This window comes from Malus domestica, chromosome 16 (genome assembly GCF_042453785.1).
Source record: "Malus domestica chromosome 16, GDT2T_hap1".
Classification (NCBI taxonomy): Eukaryota; Viridiplantae; Streptophyta; class Magnoliopsida; order Rosales; family Rosaceae; genus Malus; species Malus domestica.
In genome coordinates this window covers 7377436-7394603 of record NC_091676.1, presented here as the reverse complement: position 1 = coordinate 7394603, position 17168 = coordinate 7377436, and the positions used below count along the sequence as shown (strand labels likewise).

At 37.2% G+C, this 17168-nt stretch overlaps 2 protein-coding genes across 6 annotated transcripts; both read left to right on the top strand.

Annotated features, from left to right (window-relative positions):
• Positions 1-239: 239 nt before the first annotated feature.
• Positions 240-4154, top strand: LOC103425511 (ultraviolet-B receptor UVR8-like). 5 transcript variants are annotated; one of them, XM_008363601.4, is made up of 7 exons: positions 240-629; positions 1346-1388; positions 1531-1806; positions 1905-2254; positions 2364-2765; positions 2876-3260; positions 3609-4154. In XM_008363601.4, exons 3-7 carry the CDS (start codon positions 1582-1584, stop codon positions 3849-3851), a joined length of 1605 nt encoding a protein of 534 aa, XP_008361823.3. In that variant the 5' UTR covers positions 240-629; positions 1346-1388; positions 1531-1581; the 3' UTR covers positions 3852-4154. The 5 variants fall into 5 exon arrangements, with proteins under 5 accessions (XP_008361823.3, XP_008361824.3, XP_008361825.3 ...); XM_008363602.4 differs by having other exon boundaries at positions 344-629; positions 1346-1414; XM_008363603.4 differs by lacking the exon at positions 1346-1388 and adding an exon at positions 1231-1316 and having other exon boundaries at positions 344-629.
• A 9877-nt stretch (positions 4155-14031) lies between these two features.
• Positions 14032-16290, top strand: LOC103425513 (probable pectate lyase 5). The gene is made up of 4 exons (XM_008363605.4): positions 14032-14229; positions 14581-15318; positions 15552-15690; positions 15820-16290. Exons 1-4 carry the CDS (start codon positions 14123-14125, stop codon positions 16039-16041), a joined length of 1206 nt encoding a protein of 401 aa, XP_008361827.1. The 5' UTR covers positions 14032-14122; the 3' UTR covers positions 16042-16290.
• The last annotated feature ends 878 nt before the right edge of the window (positions 16291-17168 follow it).

Sequence of the window (17168 nt, the reverse complement as noted above, 5' to 3'; positions counted from 1 at the left end):
TTATCTTGGACTTGGGAGAAAACATACTGTACCCTCTCAACTAATTTGACTCCAAAACATCTCAAACAAGAACCAAATAATTTTAAATTGTCATCATTCGTGTCTAATGCAACCAACTGGACTTTAAAATAATTTCAATAAAAATAAAAATAAAATTATAAAAATTATAAAAAGGATTCCTATCTGGTTCGTGATGGTTTTCACCTTGGTTTTCGTAAAACCATAAGGATATTAGGAGGTGATTAAATTAGTTGGAGTTTTACCATCTCCGTAGTCAAGAGGAAGAAGGTGACGTGTAGGAATGAGCATACTACAAATTTATAGTAACTAGAAAAGCTTCATCACCACCCAAAGCTCATAAGAGAGATAAAAGGGAAGAGAGTCACCTCCTGAAATCCCCCATTGAAAAAAACAACGAAAACCAAAATTCCCCTTCCTTTTTATCTCTCAAAATCGTTTGAGAAATATCCCATCCCACTCTCTGCCTTTTGATCACAACCCCACTTCTCTGCTCTTTCATTTGATCCAATTTTTGCTGTTTTTGTCTGAGAAAAAAACGTCAATTTCTCTGCCAATTTGTCGACGGATGCTGATGATGGGTTTTCAGGAATCTTGGGTTGCTCCGATATGTAATTCTTCGTTTCCTAGTTGTTGGGTCTCGATCTGTGTCGATCGTAATGTAGAATTGACAAAGCTTGTTGAGCATGTGATTGTGTTCTGTTTCTGCTGGATTCTTTGTCTCTTCGATTACTTTTGGTGTTTGATCAAGTTTTTGTGAATGGTTTTTTTATTTCTCCGATGATTTTCTGATCTGGGTTTGTCAAAAGCTTTGATTTTTCTGGATAATTATTGGCAAAAAAGTTTGCTTGTATCTGCAGCCCCTGTTATTTATATTAAAAATATGGAAGTTAATTTTGATCGGGTTAATCTGACCCGTGTCAGTAAAAACGAGTTTACCTGGATTATATTTTATGTTTTGATGTCAAAATTCTTTCCTTTATTCGGCTGTCTTTTGCCGGTTGGAATATCCATTCATAGAAGACTGGTATTCTTCCCCTCAAAGTCTCCATCTTTTAGTGTTCCTCAAGTTTGTTTTACTGTTTTAAGGTTTTGGGTTTCTTTGTTAACTCCTCTTGATTCGGAAAGTCCGAAAATTTTCGGTTTTTGTTCTGATCGAACTGTGATCAAATGATCGGGTTGTGAATTTTTCTGGTTTGTCGAATTTTGCAGATGTTTGATGCCATGACATGTTTATTGGAGATAACTTGTTGCATTTTATGTTCTTGTACTTGCTGTCATATAACGAGGTTTTATAGGTATGTATTTTTTTTCTTTCTATTTGTAGGTTTTGAGACTTGAAGTTGTTGATCAATGACATAATTTTCGAGGTAGATACCGCCGCGTAGATTCTCCGGTGAATAAAATTTGCAGGAACTTATTGAAGTTTTAAAACTTTAGATGCTAATGTAATGTTGGATAATTGAGAGGAGTAATGTAGTAATTGTTGTCCCAATATTTCATAATTTTCAGCAATTTAGAACTTTGCAAAGCTTGGCCACTGTGAAATTTTGGCAGTGCCAAATGGATGCCACTGCGAGCGGAACCCCCACTATACAATACCATAACATTCCTGACCAGCCAATTACCACTATTGTTGCCACTCCTGTACCAACATTTGAAAGGCGGCAACGCCATTGCTTCGGGACCTCCACCCCCGGAGAGTTCCCTTTAGCTGCCAACCCCTCCATTGTCCTCCATGTCCTTACAGCCTGCAATTTGGATCCTCAAGACCTTTCAAAGTTAGAGGCAAGTGACATTTTTCTCTATTTTGGTAATGCAGCGGCATTTTAAGTTTTCAAATTTATAAGGCTGCTGGTTTATATTTGGCTGTGTGTTTGTTGCAGGCAACATGTTCCTTTTTTAGGCAGCCTGCACACTTTGCTCCTGACTTTGAATTGTCCATATCGGAGCTTGCTGCTCTGGACATGTGCCAAAAAAGAGCTATATTTAAGCCAATGACAGCCGAACAGCGTCAAGAATTGAAGCAAAGATGTGGGGGTTCATGGAAACTTGTTCTGAGGTTTTTGTTGGCTGGAGAGGCATGTTTCCGAAGGGAGAAATCGCAGGCAATAGCAGGGCCCGGTCACAGCATTGCTGTGACTTCAAAAGGATCTGTCTACTCATTTGGCTCAAACAGCTCAGGACAGCTTGGACATGGCACAACTGAAGAGGAATACCGGCCTCAGCCAATCAGGTTGCGAACTCTTGACCACTTCTCTGACCCGAATCTGTAAAATGCAAGAAAAAGGAAAGAGAAATTGTTGACATAAACGAAAAGTTAATGGAACTCCATTGTGTTGCAGATCTCTGCAAGGCATTCGAATTATTCACGCAGCTGCTGGGGCTGGCAGGACAATGCTGATCAGTGATGCGGGGAAAGTTTATGCCTTTGGAAAGGACTCTTTTGGCGAAACTGAGTACGGGGTTCAAGGATCGAAGCTGGTTACTACTCCACAGTTGGTTGAGTCTTTGAAAGACATATTTGTGGTACAAGCTGCAATAGGAAATTTCTTCACGGCTGTGTTGTCAAGAGAGGGCAGGGTGTATACATTTTCCTGGGGCAACGATGCCAAACTCGGTCACCAAACTGAGCCAACTGATGTTGAGCCTCATCCTTTATTGGGAGCACTTGAGAATGTACCTGTGGTGCAAATTGCAGCTGGATACTGCTACCTTCTTGCTCTGGCTTGTCAACCTAATGGCATGTAAGGATTGTCTGTCTTCATCCTGAAACAGTTTTTGTTATTGTAGTATTTGCATTAAATCTTATATGAAGATTAGCATTGCTCATTTGTGTGATCTCGATACCTTTCAGGTCAGTTTACTCTGTTGGCTGTGGCTTGGGAGGGAAGCTTGGACATGGGTTAAGAACTGATGAGAAGCACCCCCGACTTATTGAACAATTTCAGGTTTTGAACCTTCAGCCGATGGTGGTTGCTGCTGGTGCTTGGCATGCCGCTGTGGTGGGGCAGGATGGACGCGTCTGCACTTGGGGTTGGGGCCGTTATGGCTGCTTGGGTCACGGGAATGAAGAATGTGAATCAGTTCCTAAGGTTGTGGAAGCATTGAGCCAGGTGAAAGCGGTGCACGTTGCTACAGGGGATTACACAACCTTTGTGGTCTCAGATGACGGTGATGTGTACTCATTTGGTTGCGGAGAATCAGCTAGTCTTGGACATAGTACTGCCGCCGATGGACAGGTCTTGTTTATTTCTGCTGTATTTCGTATTTCATATCTTAATTTAGTTGGTTTCCTTAACTCACATTGCAGAAAGTCGATGTATGAAATTAATTTGTGAACACAAATTACATGTTCCAAAATGGTACCAAATTGCTGCACATCATCTTTCATCAGTAGAATGACTTCACCATCCTAAAAGATATTTGACACTGTTTTCCTTGTAGATATAACTCACAAGCTTCTTGTTGCAGAGTTGTATTATGTGAACGGTTATTTGTTTTCACCAGTTTGGGGCATTGCATAGGATGAAAGGCCGTCCAGTCTAACAAAGTTTCTGAATCTCGTTCGTGTGTTGCGTGTCTTACAGGGAAATAGGCATGCAAATGTGTTGGCACCAGAGCTAGTGACATCACTGAAGCAAGTGAACGAGCGGGTTGTACAGATCAGCCTCACCAACTCCATATACTGGAACGCCCACACTTTTGCACTCACCGAGTCAGGGAAGCTATACGCATTTGGAGCGGGAGACAAAGGGCAACTAGGCATTGAACTGGTTGCCAACCAGACCGAAAGGGGAAAGCCAGAGCTGGTCGATATTGATCTCAGATAGAGTTCATCGATATCGCCGGCTTTCCCGGCCACACCCTAATGCTCTATATCCTCTAATTTACCATCATAACTCATTGCATTTGACGTTTGCATTTCCATGTCTATTGTGTACATAGAAACAAAGAATTGTGAAGTTTCAAGTTTATTAGGTTAATAGGGGCTTAAAACAGATTGCCAAGTGGTTGTTTATATCTCTGAAAATTTGGCTTGCTCTTAGGCTTCAAGTAGTTGTTGATAGCTGATGATACATTTGTCAAGGTTCATTTCATGACTTATTTCATCTCAAAATTAAATTTATGATTTATTTGCTGGGGTGAAAAGTGAAAGATGTTCATGCATCACTTTCCCTTTTTCTTTAAGCATTGTGATACACAAGTACACATGGGTCACTGTCTTTGTTAATTGTAGGGGCCACTGTCCACTTGGGTCACTAAACTAAGTTTTTAGTCGGGAACGAGGTAAACTTACATGTAATTGTGACGTTACTGTGTCATTGTTTTAACATTTTCACATAGCAATAGTAGCATATGATTGGTTCGAAATATCTGCTCTTGACGTTCTAGTTGCATGCAAGTTTTTTTTGTGATGGGAAATTTGAGCATTTGTGTGGAAATTTTGTTCCTGTTTGCATTAAAATGGAGTGGTGAGAATCGACTGTCAACTTGGATATGATTACCCATTTTCGTTACCGGATTTGGATGGTTAAGGAATTGGGAAGGGAAGTTTGTTTAGGATTTCTTGTGCATGATGATGGCTAAAAAAACCCACAAAGTTGGAGGCCCAAACAAGAGAGTTGCTACCTACCCGTGGGGTTAGGGTGCTCACTAAGGCCATCTCCAACTGAGGGCTGGCCAGAACTCGTTTTAGCCATCTGACCTCCAAGATATTAATATTTTAATGAACAGTACATGGTCATATTTGCCTCCATCTCCAACCGAGGGCCAAAAGGCTATAGGGCTCGTTTTAGTCCTGTCACAAAAAATCGTCTCCAACCGAGGATCATAGAACCAAACATAATTTATTATTTAAATTTAAAAACTACAACAACTTAAATTTAAAAACAATAACTTAAATTTAAAAACTACAATTTATATTTAAAAACTACAACTTAAATTTAAAAACGACAAATTAAATTTAAAAACTACAAATTAAATTTAAAAACAACATTAACTTAAATTTAATATCATAATCAACATCATCTTCATCATCCGCCATTGTAGGAGTATAGTTAGAGGTAAACAATTGCCGCCGAGTCATAATTTCTTTTTTTTTTCCTATCAAAATAGGCCTTACTCATTGGAGTGTAATTCGAAGTGTTCATTTCCGTATTTTTATCATCCATCTCTTCTTGTATTTGTTTGGCCCGTTCTTCATGCCTACACGTCCTTTCTTCCGCCTCAAGGTCATTTTGCTCCGCCATTAATCACAATGAGGCCGCCACTTCATGTTGAGCGGCGTAATCATCATTTACCTTGCCCTTTTCCTTCAACCTTCGTGCCTTGTTTCGTCCCATAGCCCTAGGTATGGAACCTTCACCCTAAGACGGATTTTCTACCCTTGTTTGTTGAATGGTAGGAGATCCATCTTCATCCATATCTGTAGCTAAGGATGCAGTTCTGAACACCAGCGTAGGAGCTCTATGTTGAGCTGGATCTTCAAATAACACTCACCCTTTACAAATTTCCCAACAACTTTGAAACTGAAGGGGTTTCGAACTACTCTCCATATACAATTTCTCCACTTGACGAACCTAGAAAATATAATTACAAAAATTAAAGGAAATTAATTTATGAAATTAAATGTAATATAATTAAATATTTAAAATAAATTGTGAAAACACTTACTTCGTCGTAGTAATTAGTGCCACTTTCATGTCTACTTACGGCTGCTAACAATGCTTGATGCCATTTGTTCAAACTTGGCTAAAGATGTTTCTTCCATTTTGAAGAACAACTCTCGTGGTTTCGGATATTCAGTGGAGTGGTGCCTTCATAGAACTCTTAAGTATTTTTTGGACACACGAGTCCAAACACAGTCATTTGTTTGACAGTTCCCCCTCACACTATCTTTCGACACCCATCTATAAGCCTTGCAAAGAGCTTCATCTTCTTTTCAGTTCCAAGCCCTACCTTTCATTGCAAACGAGGCCATTTGAAAATTATTGAAAAAATTGAAGGATAGATTTTTGAAAGAGGAAAGAAAATATGAGAATTGAAATGGTGTAGAAATGGTGAAAATTTTGTGAGGAATGGTGAATGAATGGTTTAGGTATTTATAGAAGAATTTAAAAAAAAAAAATGGCCCAAAAAGAAAAGAAAAGAATCTAACGGTAATTGGCATCAGCTAGCCGTTGGATTCAAATTTTTGTTTAAGCATTCCTGTCGGGTATAACCGACATGAATAAATTTATATTAAATATACTCCCATCGGTTATATCTGACAGGATTGCTGGAATTTCTGAACAGCCCTTTGGCCCTTTCAGATTCCGTGGGCCCACGAGCCCTATGGCCTAACTCTCGGTTGGAGACGGTTTTCAGACTATTTTCGGCCATTTGACCGTCTGGGACCTTCGGTTGGAGATGGCCTAATAATTAGTGTTTCCTTCTAATAACTAATCACTTTAATGTTTTGTTTAGCTCTAATGGTCGAAAGAACAAAAGTAATTGCCCAACAAAACATTTTGAGTATCTAGATATGGCTCATTAATTGAGTGAGCATTTCGTTTTAAGGCCCATTAATTTTACATAATTTGACAAAATCACTCCCAAAATATCGCTTCTTCAATCTTTATACTTCGTGAAACAAATAAATTTAACAAAAGTTAAACAACATTGACATTTTTTTGTTCAACTCTATCACTCGATCCTTAGTCTCAGGCCATCATGAGGCGGAGATCAGAGTTGGTTTGTGGCAACTCATGAAAAAACCATTATTTTTTTTAACGAAATGATCTCTTCTTCAAAAAAAGTTTGAAGTTAGTGTGTTTTTCTTAAAATAATAAAAGACTCATTAACCCTCTGTTCCCATTCATTCTATAAATAGGAGCTTCTGATCCTATATATATAATTTGATTTTTTGTTTTATTTTAATTTTTTTTGTCAAACAACTTTATTTTATCGACTATAACAACATTTTAGTGTAATAGGGTGTTGGCTTTTCACCCATGTGTCTCTAGTTCGAAACTCCCCCTCCCCTATATTATTGTAATAGTTTTGAAACCTCCCTTACCCTTAGTAATAATAATTAAAAAAAAAAACCTATAACAACATTGACACAATTAAAAGAACACTAAAGGACGGAGCATGTACGTTAAGCACAAAATGGTTGGGTCGACCAAGTGCTCGAAGAAATGCCTCACCAAAAAAATTAAAAAAGATGATTTGATGATGCGCACTATTGTTGTAGAATAGAGTCATGCATCCTCCACTACTTAGTTGTGCTCCCACTGAGCCATTGTTTAACTTTGCCCCTTAGTGATACTACTAAAGAGTAAACTGTCGATTTGCCCCCTGAATTATCACCCAACTTTCAATTTCCCCCCTGAACTTTTTAATTGGAAAATTAAGGACTTAAACTAATTTTTTTTGGCCAATTTCCCCCATACAGTTAGTTTTTCATAGATTTCATCCAAATTAACGTTAACTCTTATCATGTGCAAACCACGTAACTCTCATTTGTGGACAAAAGTGTCATTTCACTAGACCTTTAGATACAAAAGCTATAGAATCACACATATTTGCATAGGTTTATATTTTAGAAATCTAAGGTTTTCAATTATTTTAAAGAATGAAGCGACCGAACTACCCACACATGTTGTGCATATGCTTCCATTTAACAAAAATTTGGATGGAATGAATGAAAAATTGACAACAGGGGGCAAATCGGCCAAAAAAATTAGTTTAAGTCCTTAATTTTCCAATTAAAAAGTTCAGGGGGGAAATCGAAAGTTGGGTGATAGTTCAGGGGGCAAATCGACAGTATACTCTACTACTAAATAGTAAATACTTGTAAGTATTGTGAATTTTTGTTGCACCCGCTCGCTTATTTTAGCTTTTTGTATGCAAATTCCTCTTTTCTATATAGTTATCATTTTTATTAAAAAAAATATAGATATCTTTGTAAATTCAATCATTTGATCCAACTGAAATTTGGATCAGCTTCTGATCCAAAGTTATTAATTTATTTTGTAATAGTATGAATAAAATACGACGTCTTAGAAATTATTATTTATTTTTGTTTCCCCTTCCCCATTGTATTTAATGTATGTACAGATTAGAATGAATGAAGTGATACATTATCCTTTTTTAATAGGATGATGTATTATATTATATTTTTATTTAAGGAATAAAAAAAGAAGGATGGAATGGTTATGGTAACAATAATGCAACTATGAGTATGACTTTTAGTTACGTGGGAAAATAAACTATAATATAAAACAAATATTAAGGGAAGGATGTTCACATCAACTTTGCACATCATCCAATCATTATTTGGTTATTAATTCTATAATATAGCTTCTTTTTTTCTTTAAAAGGAATTAGTAGATAGTGAAGCCATGACAGTTTACTTTTTTGAAAACCGGAAAGATCCGTAGAAATATTTCAATCTTTCTCTGAGTCAACATCGTGTGATTCAACAGTGCCAAAAAATATAACTTGAAATCATGACTTATGCAAACATTATGTATTATTGTAATATGGTGAATTACAATTTCTCTTAAACGTTTGTGTTATAAGTTACGAATTTTATACGTCATGCACCTGGCATTACCAATTCATATACGACTTGTGCACGAAAAGGTCTCCTTGTACCACAAGAACTGCTTGAATAAGGTACTATTTGTTAAAGTGTTTAAATATATATTGAAATTTCCAAATAGAGTAAGGGAAATAGTTTTGTTAACCATTCTTAAGTGATGAAAAAAGGAGTTTAAATTAAAAAATTTGTCGATGTAAAAATATTAAATCACTAATTTAACGACAATCAATATCGTAACGTTACTCACCGCTATTTTAGGATGATGACTGGTGAGAAAAATACAGCGAATGGCAAGTAAGCCACTCCTTGATGCACCGTCTTTTGTTTAATTTGCACCAATTTGTTCTTTTATTTATTTGTTGCCGTGAAGGACTTCGCACCAAGTTCATGAATCCTTATTCATTGTGTTCATGGCGTGTGGGAAAGAATATATTGGCATGTGATGTGCAGGAGACTTGGTTATGTTAATTGCAATTGAAACAGCACTAATTAATCATGGAGTTTTGACCCTCAAACTCGGAGAAGCCCTGGTCTTAAGGGTGTTTGCCTACAGGCTACAGCTACTACTAACTAAATCATGCACCGTAAGCACATAAAGAAGACCCAATTATATCATTATTTATTTTTTTTTTTTATATATTATTCAATGGTATATGTACATTAAGGGGTTAAAAAATAATCGATATCGAACACGTCATTCACGAGAAACGATATTAAAATCACTCACTTAGAAGTAAAAAAAATTACCACAAAACATTAGTATTAAGCATGGCTGATGTACATTGGGACAAAGGTCGTCCTAGGACCACCCGGAGCTTGTAAATATACATGTGAAGGTCTTCCAAGGACCCTTCGAATTAATGTTTGGTACAAGTACCTTTTGTGCCTATCAAGTGTTTGATGTTAATGTCTGCTAGACAGATCTCGACAGATGACGTCGACAACATTCGATACATTTTCTTGATATCACTCATCAGATTACTTCGGCATATGCTGATATATGTTAATGTTGCGCAACATGGTTTGGTTGACCATAACAAGTCCACCAAGAGTTCAACAAAATACCTCAGTGAATAAACAAATTTTTTTTGCGCTTTTCGTACTCTATGATATTAAGTAACTATTTATATGTTGAATCATACAAATATGAGTGGTAGGGAATTTCAAACCCCACCAATTACGTAACCATGGCCATGCATGGGTCAAGATTCACGGGCTGCGTTCGGTTAAACTGCGAAATAAAAGTCACAGACTGCAAAAAATACAAACGCTCTTGGACGACCCTCAAAACATACAAAATTATTGGACTACCCCGCAATGTGGAGGAAACACATTAATTAAGCATTGAATTAACTCATTAATTATGTTTGTTTAAGAGACGTACACATGGCTAATCGAATATCCGATTGGGAGGTGACTCTGTGCACATTTTTACGTACAGTGGGAAACGACGTCGATCATTCTCTATCGGATGCCTACTCCAATTATTCGGCTGAAATCGGAAGACAAAGAAACAAGGAGGAGAATTCTCTTCCCTTCTAATCTTTCTTGCCTTCCCTTCCTTCCTACTTGAATGGTTACGGTTAAGTCATGGCAACATCTTATATTGATTTTTTCAATAGAGACAATAAGATAAAAAACAAAGTGTAAGAGAATGGAAGAGAATGATATGAGAATAGGAGAGGAGATAATCCTACTCCAAGAAACAAAGCTTTAATTTCCTCCCCCACACTTGTTCTTTCCCTGCACCTTTGAGCAGATCACATGCTCGTTCATACGTAGACCCAGTTGTAGTAGTGTGCATGCTTTATTTATGGGGTATGCGAGTCTTCTGAGACGCGTACGTAAGTACGTACGTTCAAGGATGAATCTAGTTTTGTAACTAGCTAGACTGTCGGTGACGAAAATGGGTCACATCTTTTATAAATTTATGGTACAAAAGTGCTCGCGATTTGTCAATGCACAAAATATCTGCATATATTTTTTTACAGACAGATTGACCAGTTTTTTAGATTAATTTTGCAAACTATGTAATGTGTCACAAATAGAAAATCAATACGTCAATCAATTTTTAAATAATATATAATTCAATTATCAACAACCATATCATATAATTTACAAATTTAAAAGTAGCCTCCCTATAGCATTACTCTTTCTGCAAATTATGTAATGTGTCACAAATGATGCATATATGAAATTATGAATGTATCCAACTTTGCTTTTTATTAAATTCTGTTTTGTATTGTATTCTTATCAGCCAAAAGGAGTCTAGATTGATCATTAGTCTGGTGGAATTAATTTGGGGATGTGAAAAATTCTGAAAGATGGAGCAAATAACCTAAATTAATCTCAATAGATCAGAAAGTACTTTTGAAAGAGACTATTGCCAAAGATGAACCCTACATAACTTTAAGGGGGACTGCAGTTTGTGAACTTCTAAGGTAGTTAACCCACACCAAATGTCACTACCCTTACGTGGTGTTATAATTCTACTCAAATTATAACAGTATTTTTTTATTTTTATGAATCAACATTATTGCGTATTCAAACTGTAACACGTTACAAGTGTTGTAGGTACTCACAAAAAAAGTTTTCTAATACGTGGGCCTAACCTTTAAGATTTTTGTATGATTATATGTGTATATATGCTAATCGTTTGAGCTTAGCTGCTTGATCAAATGAGCTTTTCCTACAAAGCTATAAGCACCAATTTTTAAACACCTAGTACGGTAGTACCTACAACATATATAAGCACAAATTAGCGTTTGCCGTCGAGGCAATTAAGGGTGAAATATTATCTGAGATGGCCGCAATTTAGCACACGCATTTAGGTAAGCAAGATATCCACTCTGTTTTCTGGGCCAAATAATTGGTAAGCACGATCCAAAATACTTTAATCATGATATTTGTACTGATTTACCAGATGGTAATATGATATCCCTGACACGTGTTGAGTGGATGAGGAGCATGTGACCTAACAGTAGTAGTCACCACACTTATCACCATCACTCACACACTGCAATAAGTATTTCTGGATGGATGGAGATGGACTCGTACAAATTGCAAGAATGGGATTTGCCCTTCATTCCAAACCATCCACATTCAACATTGTCTAGGATTGTATAAGTTGAAATTCTAAGTGCATTTTTTTATCACCACTCTAAATTGGTACTAGACCCCGAACGCGATGATTGCCAATAAATATATAATTTAATCTATATAATGTAAAAGTTTCAAAATCTAAAGTCACACAACATCAATACGACTTAAGGGTGGTGAACAAAAATACTTTGTTTATCATTGTAGGGTTCAGATTTGATCAAACACTGTCGGAATCCAGTTGAGGAGATCTCCAACCCTACATTATTTTCAACGAGTACTCCATCTTCTTCCCCATTTGCAGTCCGTACTGCGAAGACCAACAAGTTAATTTATCGGCCTGCACCCTGCATGCATGGAGCTCATTTCCTCTTTTTTTCCCCTTCAATTTTAACCCTTTTCTATCTCATATGTGGTAGTGGGACGGCAAGAAATAATTAAAAGTATAAAATATAATCATCCAATACTGACTTATGAGGATCTATCATATTTGTTTTCTTACCTCCTTCAAGAGATATACAGTAATTCGAAGGCTAGCTCTCCTATGGAGGAAGGGAAAAAGAATAATGTCATAGGACTTGTATGGATCTCACCACCTCATATGATACAGATATATAAGGATCTATCATATATGTTGACTTTTTTCGTAAAAGATTTGAGTACAGTTAGGAGTATAACCATTAAATTTAAATTGTTAAGTAGTTTTTGATGTGAGATTACATTCTTTAGCATTTACAGCTTTCAAATTTAATCGCTTTTGACTCGAGTTGTATGTAGCCAATATGTCATTAGCCCTTTGTTTCAAGGTTTCAAACCGCATGCAATGCAACTTCAGGCCAATATCCAAATTGGGAAAGAAAACTTATTTCTACATTGGCGGGTGTAGTTCCGTACGTGATCAACTACCAGCATTAACGGGCCTCAGAATTGAATATCAGAAGGTTCAGATTTGAACCCCAATCACAATGGAACCCACGTCCGGAAAGTTTTAGGGAACAAAGCTCACATGGGAGAACGTGGCTACCCTACAGAAACACGCCACGTCATCACATGGACCGATAGTACGGACCATCCATGTGGCCTCAAAAGGCTCAAAAAGGCCCGACTCATTCTCGTTCACATAATGAGTTTTTGCTCATCCTAAATTCAACACACTATAATTAGACCATTAATATTAGGGTTTATTTGTGTTTTCACGGCTTGTTTGCGAGTGAAAAATCTTCGATTCGAAATGTATACATAATAAATTTGATATCTGATGATAACTGGCACGTTGTATTGTTATTGTTCAGTTTAAATTTTCACTTTTATAATCGTTCTATCAACTCAATAAATTAAGTAAAAAAGGGTGAGGTCATTGCCAAATTGCCACATGCAACAAGGCATAAAAGTCAATCGGGTATTTATATTTCTTTATCTAATTAACTTTTCTCACTATTAGAAAGAGAAGAACTATATTCAAACTTTACACAAGCCATACACTATCAGATTCCTCCATGTGCTCGTCACACCACTTCTAGTCTTTTCACTGCAAACATAACATGTTAAACTTGTCGAAGGAACTCGTGGCTCAACAAGTCTATGTGCACTTGAAGTTCTGTGTTTGATTTTATATTATTCGAACATTGCTTTCAGTGGGACGATGGAATGGCCATAACAAGATCAACAGAAGCAGGCTGTTGCTGTTCTGTGAAATGTGATGGAGAAAGAAGGGAAGTTTGTCTACAAAATTTACCACATCATGCCGACACAAGTTTCATTGAGAAAAGTGTCGGTGTATAGTTCATTAAGAAAATAATGCATAACTTCTTTTCTTTCCTCTTATGTTTTTATCTGATATGACAACTTTTTTTTTTCTTTCAAAATTCAATGTTTTTGCTTCAAATTTTTTTACGAGAAAATCTTTGATTACTCATTTTGCTAAGGTAAGGTTCTACCATAAAACCAAATGACAATATGAAGAATAGTACAACTTCTTATAAACTATTGCATGGTTATTGGTTTGGTTTTTTACCGGTGCTAGACTTCGTCCTTCTATTCACGCGTATGTAACTTGTTAGCATTATGGTACAATTACAAAGTTATTAGCAGGTATTAAGTTTGATTAACAACTGAACATAAAATCGTTACCCAAAAACAAAAACATTGTGGATTAGATTAATAAAAATCAGCAATTTTGCTTGCAAAAATTCTTGTAAGATAGATTACTTAACGGCCAAACTAGTGTAATGGGACCCATTGGATCAGAAATCATGGATGGATGGCCCCACATTCCGTTATATTGTATAATATTGAGGCTCCTAAACCCTTTCGTCCCCTATATATAATTTCACCTTCCCTCAACTTCCTCACAAGTATTCTCTGCCTACTTTCTTCTCTCTCTGCTTTTGTTTCAAGCAGAGAAGTAAAGAAATTATGGCAATGCCACTCTCTCTTTTGCTCCTCTCCCTTCTCCTAATCCCAACCACCATTTCCTCCTCCCCTGTCAAAGATCCTGAACTGGTGATGCAAGAAGTACAAGAGTATGATATTCCAGACTTGTAGAGATATAGAGCTATAGTAACGGAAATCACTTACGCACTTCTGTTTTCTCATTATGCGCTCATGCTTTTGTCTTTTAATTCTTATTTGATTTATTTGATTCAACGGTATGGATAAAAGAGAAATGTGCATGGGAGAAAAGAAGTGCGGAAATCATTTTTCTCATTGTTATTTACTTAGTCTTGCGAACAAACTATTGATAATGTCAATATCATTGTCACTTATACATTTTCAACTGTGTCTGCACAGTGACTTTCTGATTAATTACTCGGGTGAAAGCAGGTGATTACTATCAATGTGTACTTATTTTTGGGTATTTTCTCTTTTTACAGGAGCATCAATGCCTCAAGGAGAAATTTGGGTTATCTTTCATGTGGCACAGGAAACCCCATTGACGACTGCTGGAGGTGTGACCCCAACTGGGAGAAAAACCGCCAACGGCTAGCTGACTGCGCAATTGGATTCGGAAAGCACGCCATTGGAGGCAGGGACGGTAAAATCTACGTGGTGACGGACTCAGGCGACCATCCTGTAAACCCTAAACCCGGAACCCTCCGATACGGCGTGATCCAAAACGAACCACTCTGGATCATCTTCCAGCGTGACATGACGATCAAGTTGAACGAAGAGCTGATGATGAACTCCTTCAAGACAATCGACGGCAGAGGAAGTAGCGTACACATTGCAGGCGGGCCCTGCATTACGATACAGTACGTGACAAACATTATTATCCACGGATTAAACATTCACGACTGTAAGCAAGGCGGGAACGCCTACGTTAGGGACTCGCCGGAGCACTTTGGGTGGCGGACGCTTTCCGACGGCGACGGGGTCTCCATTTTTGGTGGTAGTCATGTTTGGGTGGATCATAACTCACTTTCCAACTGCCGTGACGGGCTAATTGATGCTATCCATGGATCAACCTCCATCACTATTTCAAACAATTACATGACTCACCATAACAAGGTCATGCTCTTGGGGCACAGTGATTCCTACACTCAGGACAAGAATATGCAGGTCACCATTGCATTCAACCACTTTGGAGAAGGGCTTATTCAGAGGATGCCAAGGTAATTATTCATTCTAATCATTTGATTTGATATACCTAGACAAAATTATTGTGCAGTACTAAAATATGGCTACATGGTACAATCAGTCTACATGTTAAAAGATTAATTCTTACTTATAAAGTGAGTTGAATATATACGTGACTGTATTCCAGTATCAAACTATCATTACGGGTAAACTTGGGTTTTGAAGTGGAAAGGTCAATTAACAAGGTTTTTTTTTTTGAATTATGCAGATGTAGACATGGGAATTTTCATGTGGTGAACAATGACTACACCCATTGGGAAATGTATGCAATTGGTGGGAGTGCTTCTCCAACCATCAACAGCCAAGGCAACAGATTTCTGGCACCAAATGATAGATTCAACAAAGAGGTGAGCACCCCAATGCTGCAAAGAATAACTTCAATTAATTAATTACTGCACTACATTAACTTTTTCTCAGTAAAATTCTTGTCGAAATCAACATTTTATAAGGTAAAAAAATTGAATAATTACTTTTAGGTTACCAAGCATGAGGATGCACCACAGAAAGAGTGGAGCAAATGGAACTGGAGGTCCTCAGGAGATTTGCTGCTAAACGGTGCGTTCTTCACAGCATCCGGTGCCGGAGCATCTACTAGTTACTCCAAAGCATCGAGTCTGAGTGCGAGACCGTCGTCGCTCGTGAGTTCGCTCACTGCCGGAGCTGGTTCGCTCAGGTGCAAGAAGGGCTCGCGTTGCTGACCATTGCAGTGAAGGAATGATAAAATGGGAAAAATAAGACCAACTGTAATTACAACAGCTAGGGTTTTCATTTTTCTTGTATAATACAACCAGTGTTTCGCTTTTAACCTTTTGGTAATTTCAACCTTGGCTTTTCACCTTTGAGAATTATGTGCAACTCTTTCTGAATATGTCTTGATCGTGAAAGAAACAAGGCCAAAGTGTTGATATAATTGAATATTAAAAAATGAAAGCAGAATTTCATACAAACTTTCTGTCTCTTTGATTCTTTTTAATTTCTTACTTTTTCTCGAGTTTTTTTAGTGTTACGGACTGTGTACAATCATATGTTTTATTTATTTTATTCACATGATGGAAGAGATAGATAATTAGTTGTTAAAACTAAGCATATATTCTTCTTGCATTGAAGTCCTAGTTTGAAAAAAGATTGCATGTCACGAGTATCCCACTGTTGTATTATTAGCATGAAACGTCGTTGTTACGCTATTATGCGATGTATGTTGCTCTTCCAAATTTGGACCATCACTCACATGGGGTTGGTGAAGTGGTTACAGATGAGTTGAGCTAAAGTTGTGAGCGAATAAATGCTCTCACTGGACTGAATTTATGGGGCCATCATCTTCTTCTTCCACATACTACAAGTGGATGATTTTCAAGAGGATATGTGTTTTGACAAATTTGTAGAACATGCAGGCGTGGATTAAATCACGTTGCCTCCATCTATTTCAACAGTCACAGACAACCCAAGTGCTCACAATTATTTTTTCTGCCCCCAGTTTGCCATTACTGTTGTCACCAAGCCTCTTAAATAATCAATCTTATCACTGTACCCTCCACAATTGGCAAACTATATGATCGGCAGAGGTTAGTTTAGAAATGGATAAAAAGGAAATGGGACGTTGCAGCTTTTTCATTCTCCACAACTTTAATTCCATAGTTTAATTCTGATTTTAGAGGCCTAGTATACTTCATTGCATAATATACATCCCGTTTTAAGTGGTATACATCGACTCATTAAGATCCTTTGCATTCTTAATCGTATATCCAATCGTTAAATTCAGCAAAACTCCATAAGCGTTACTGATTATGATGTTGGATGCAGATAATAAATCCTAGCAGCCGCTCAT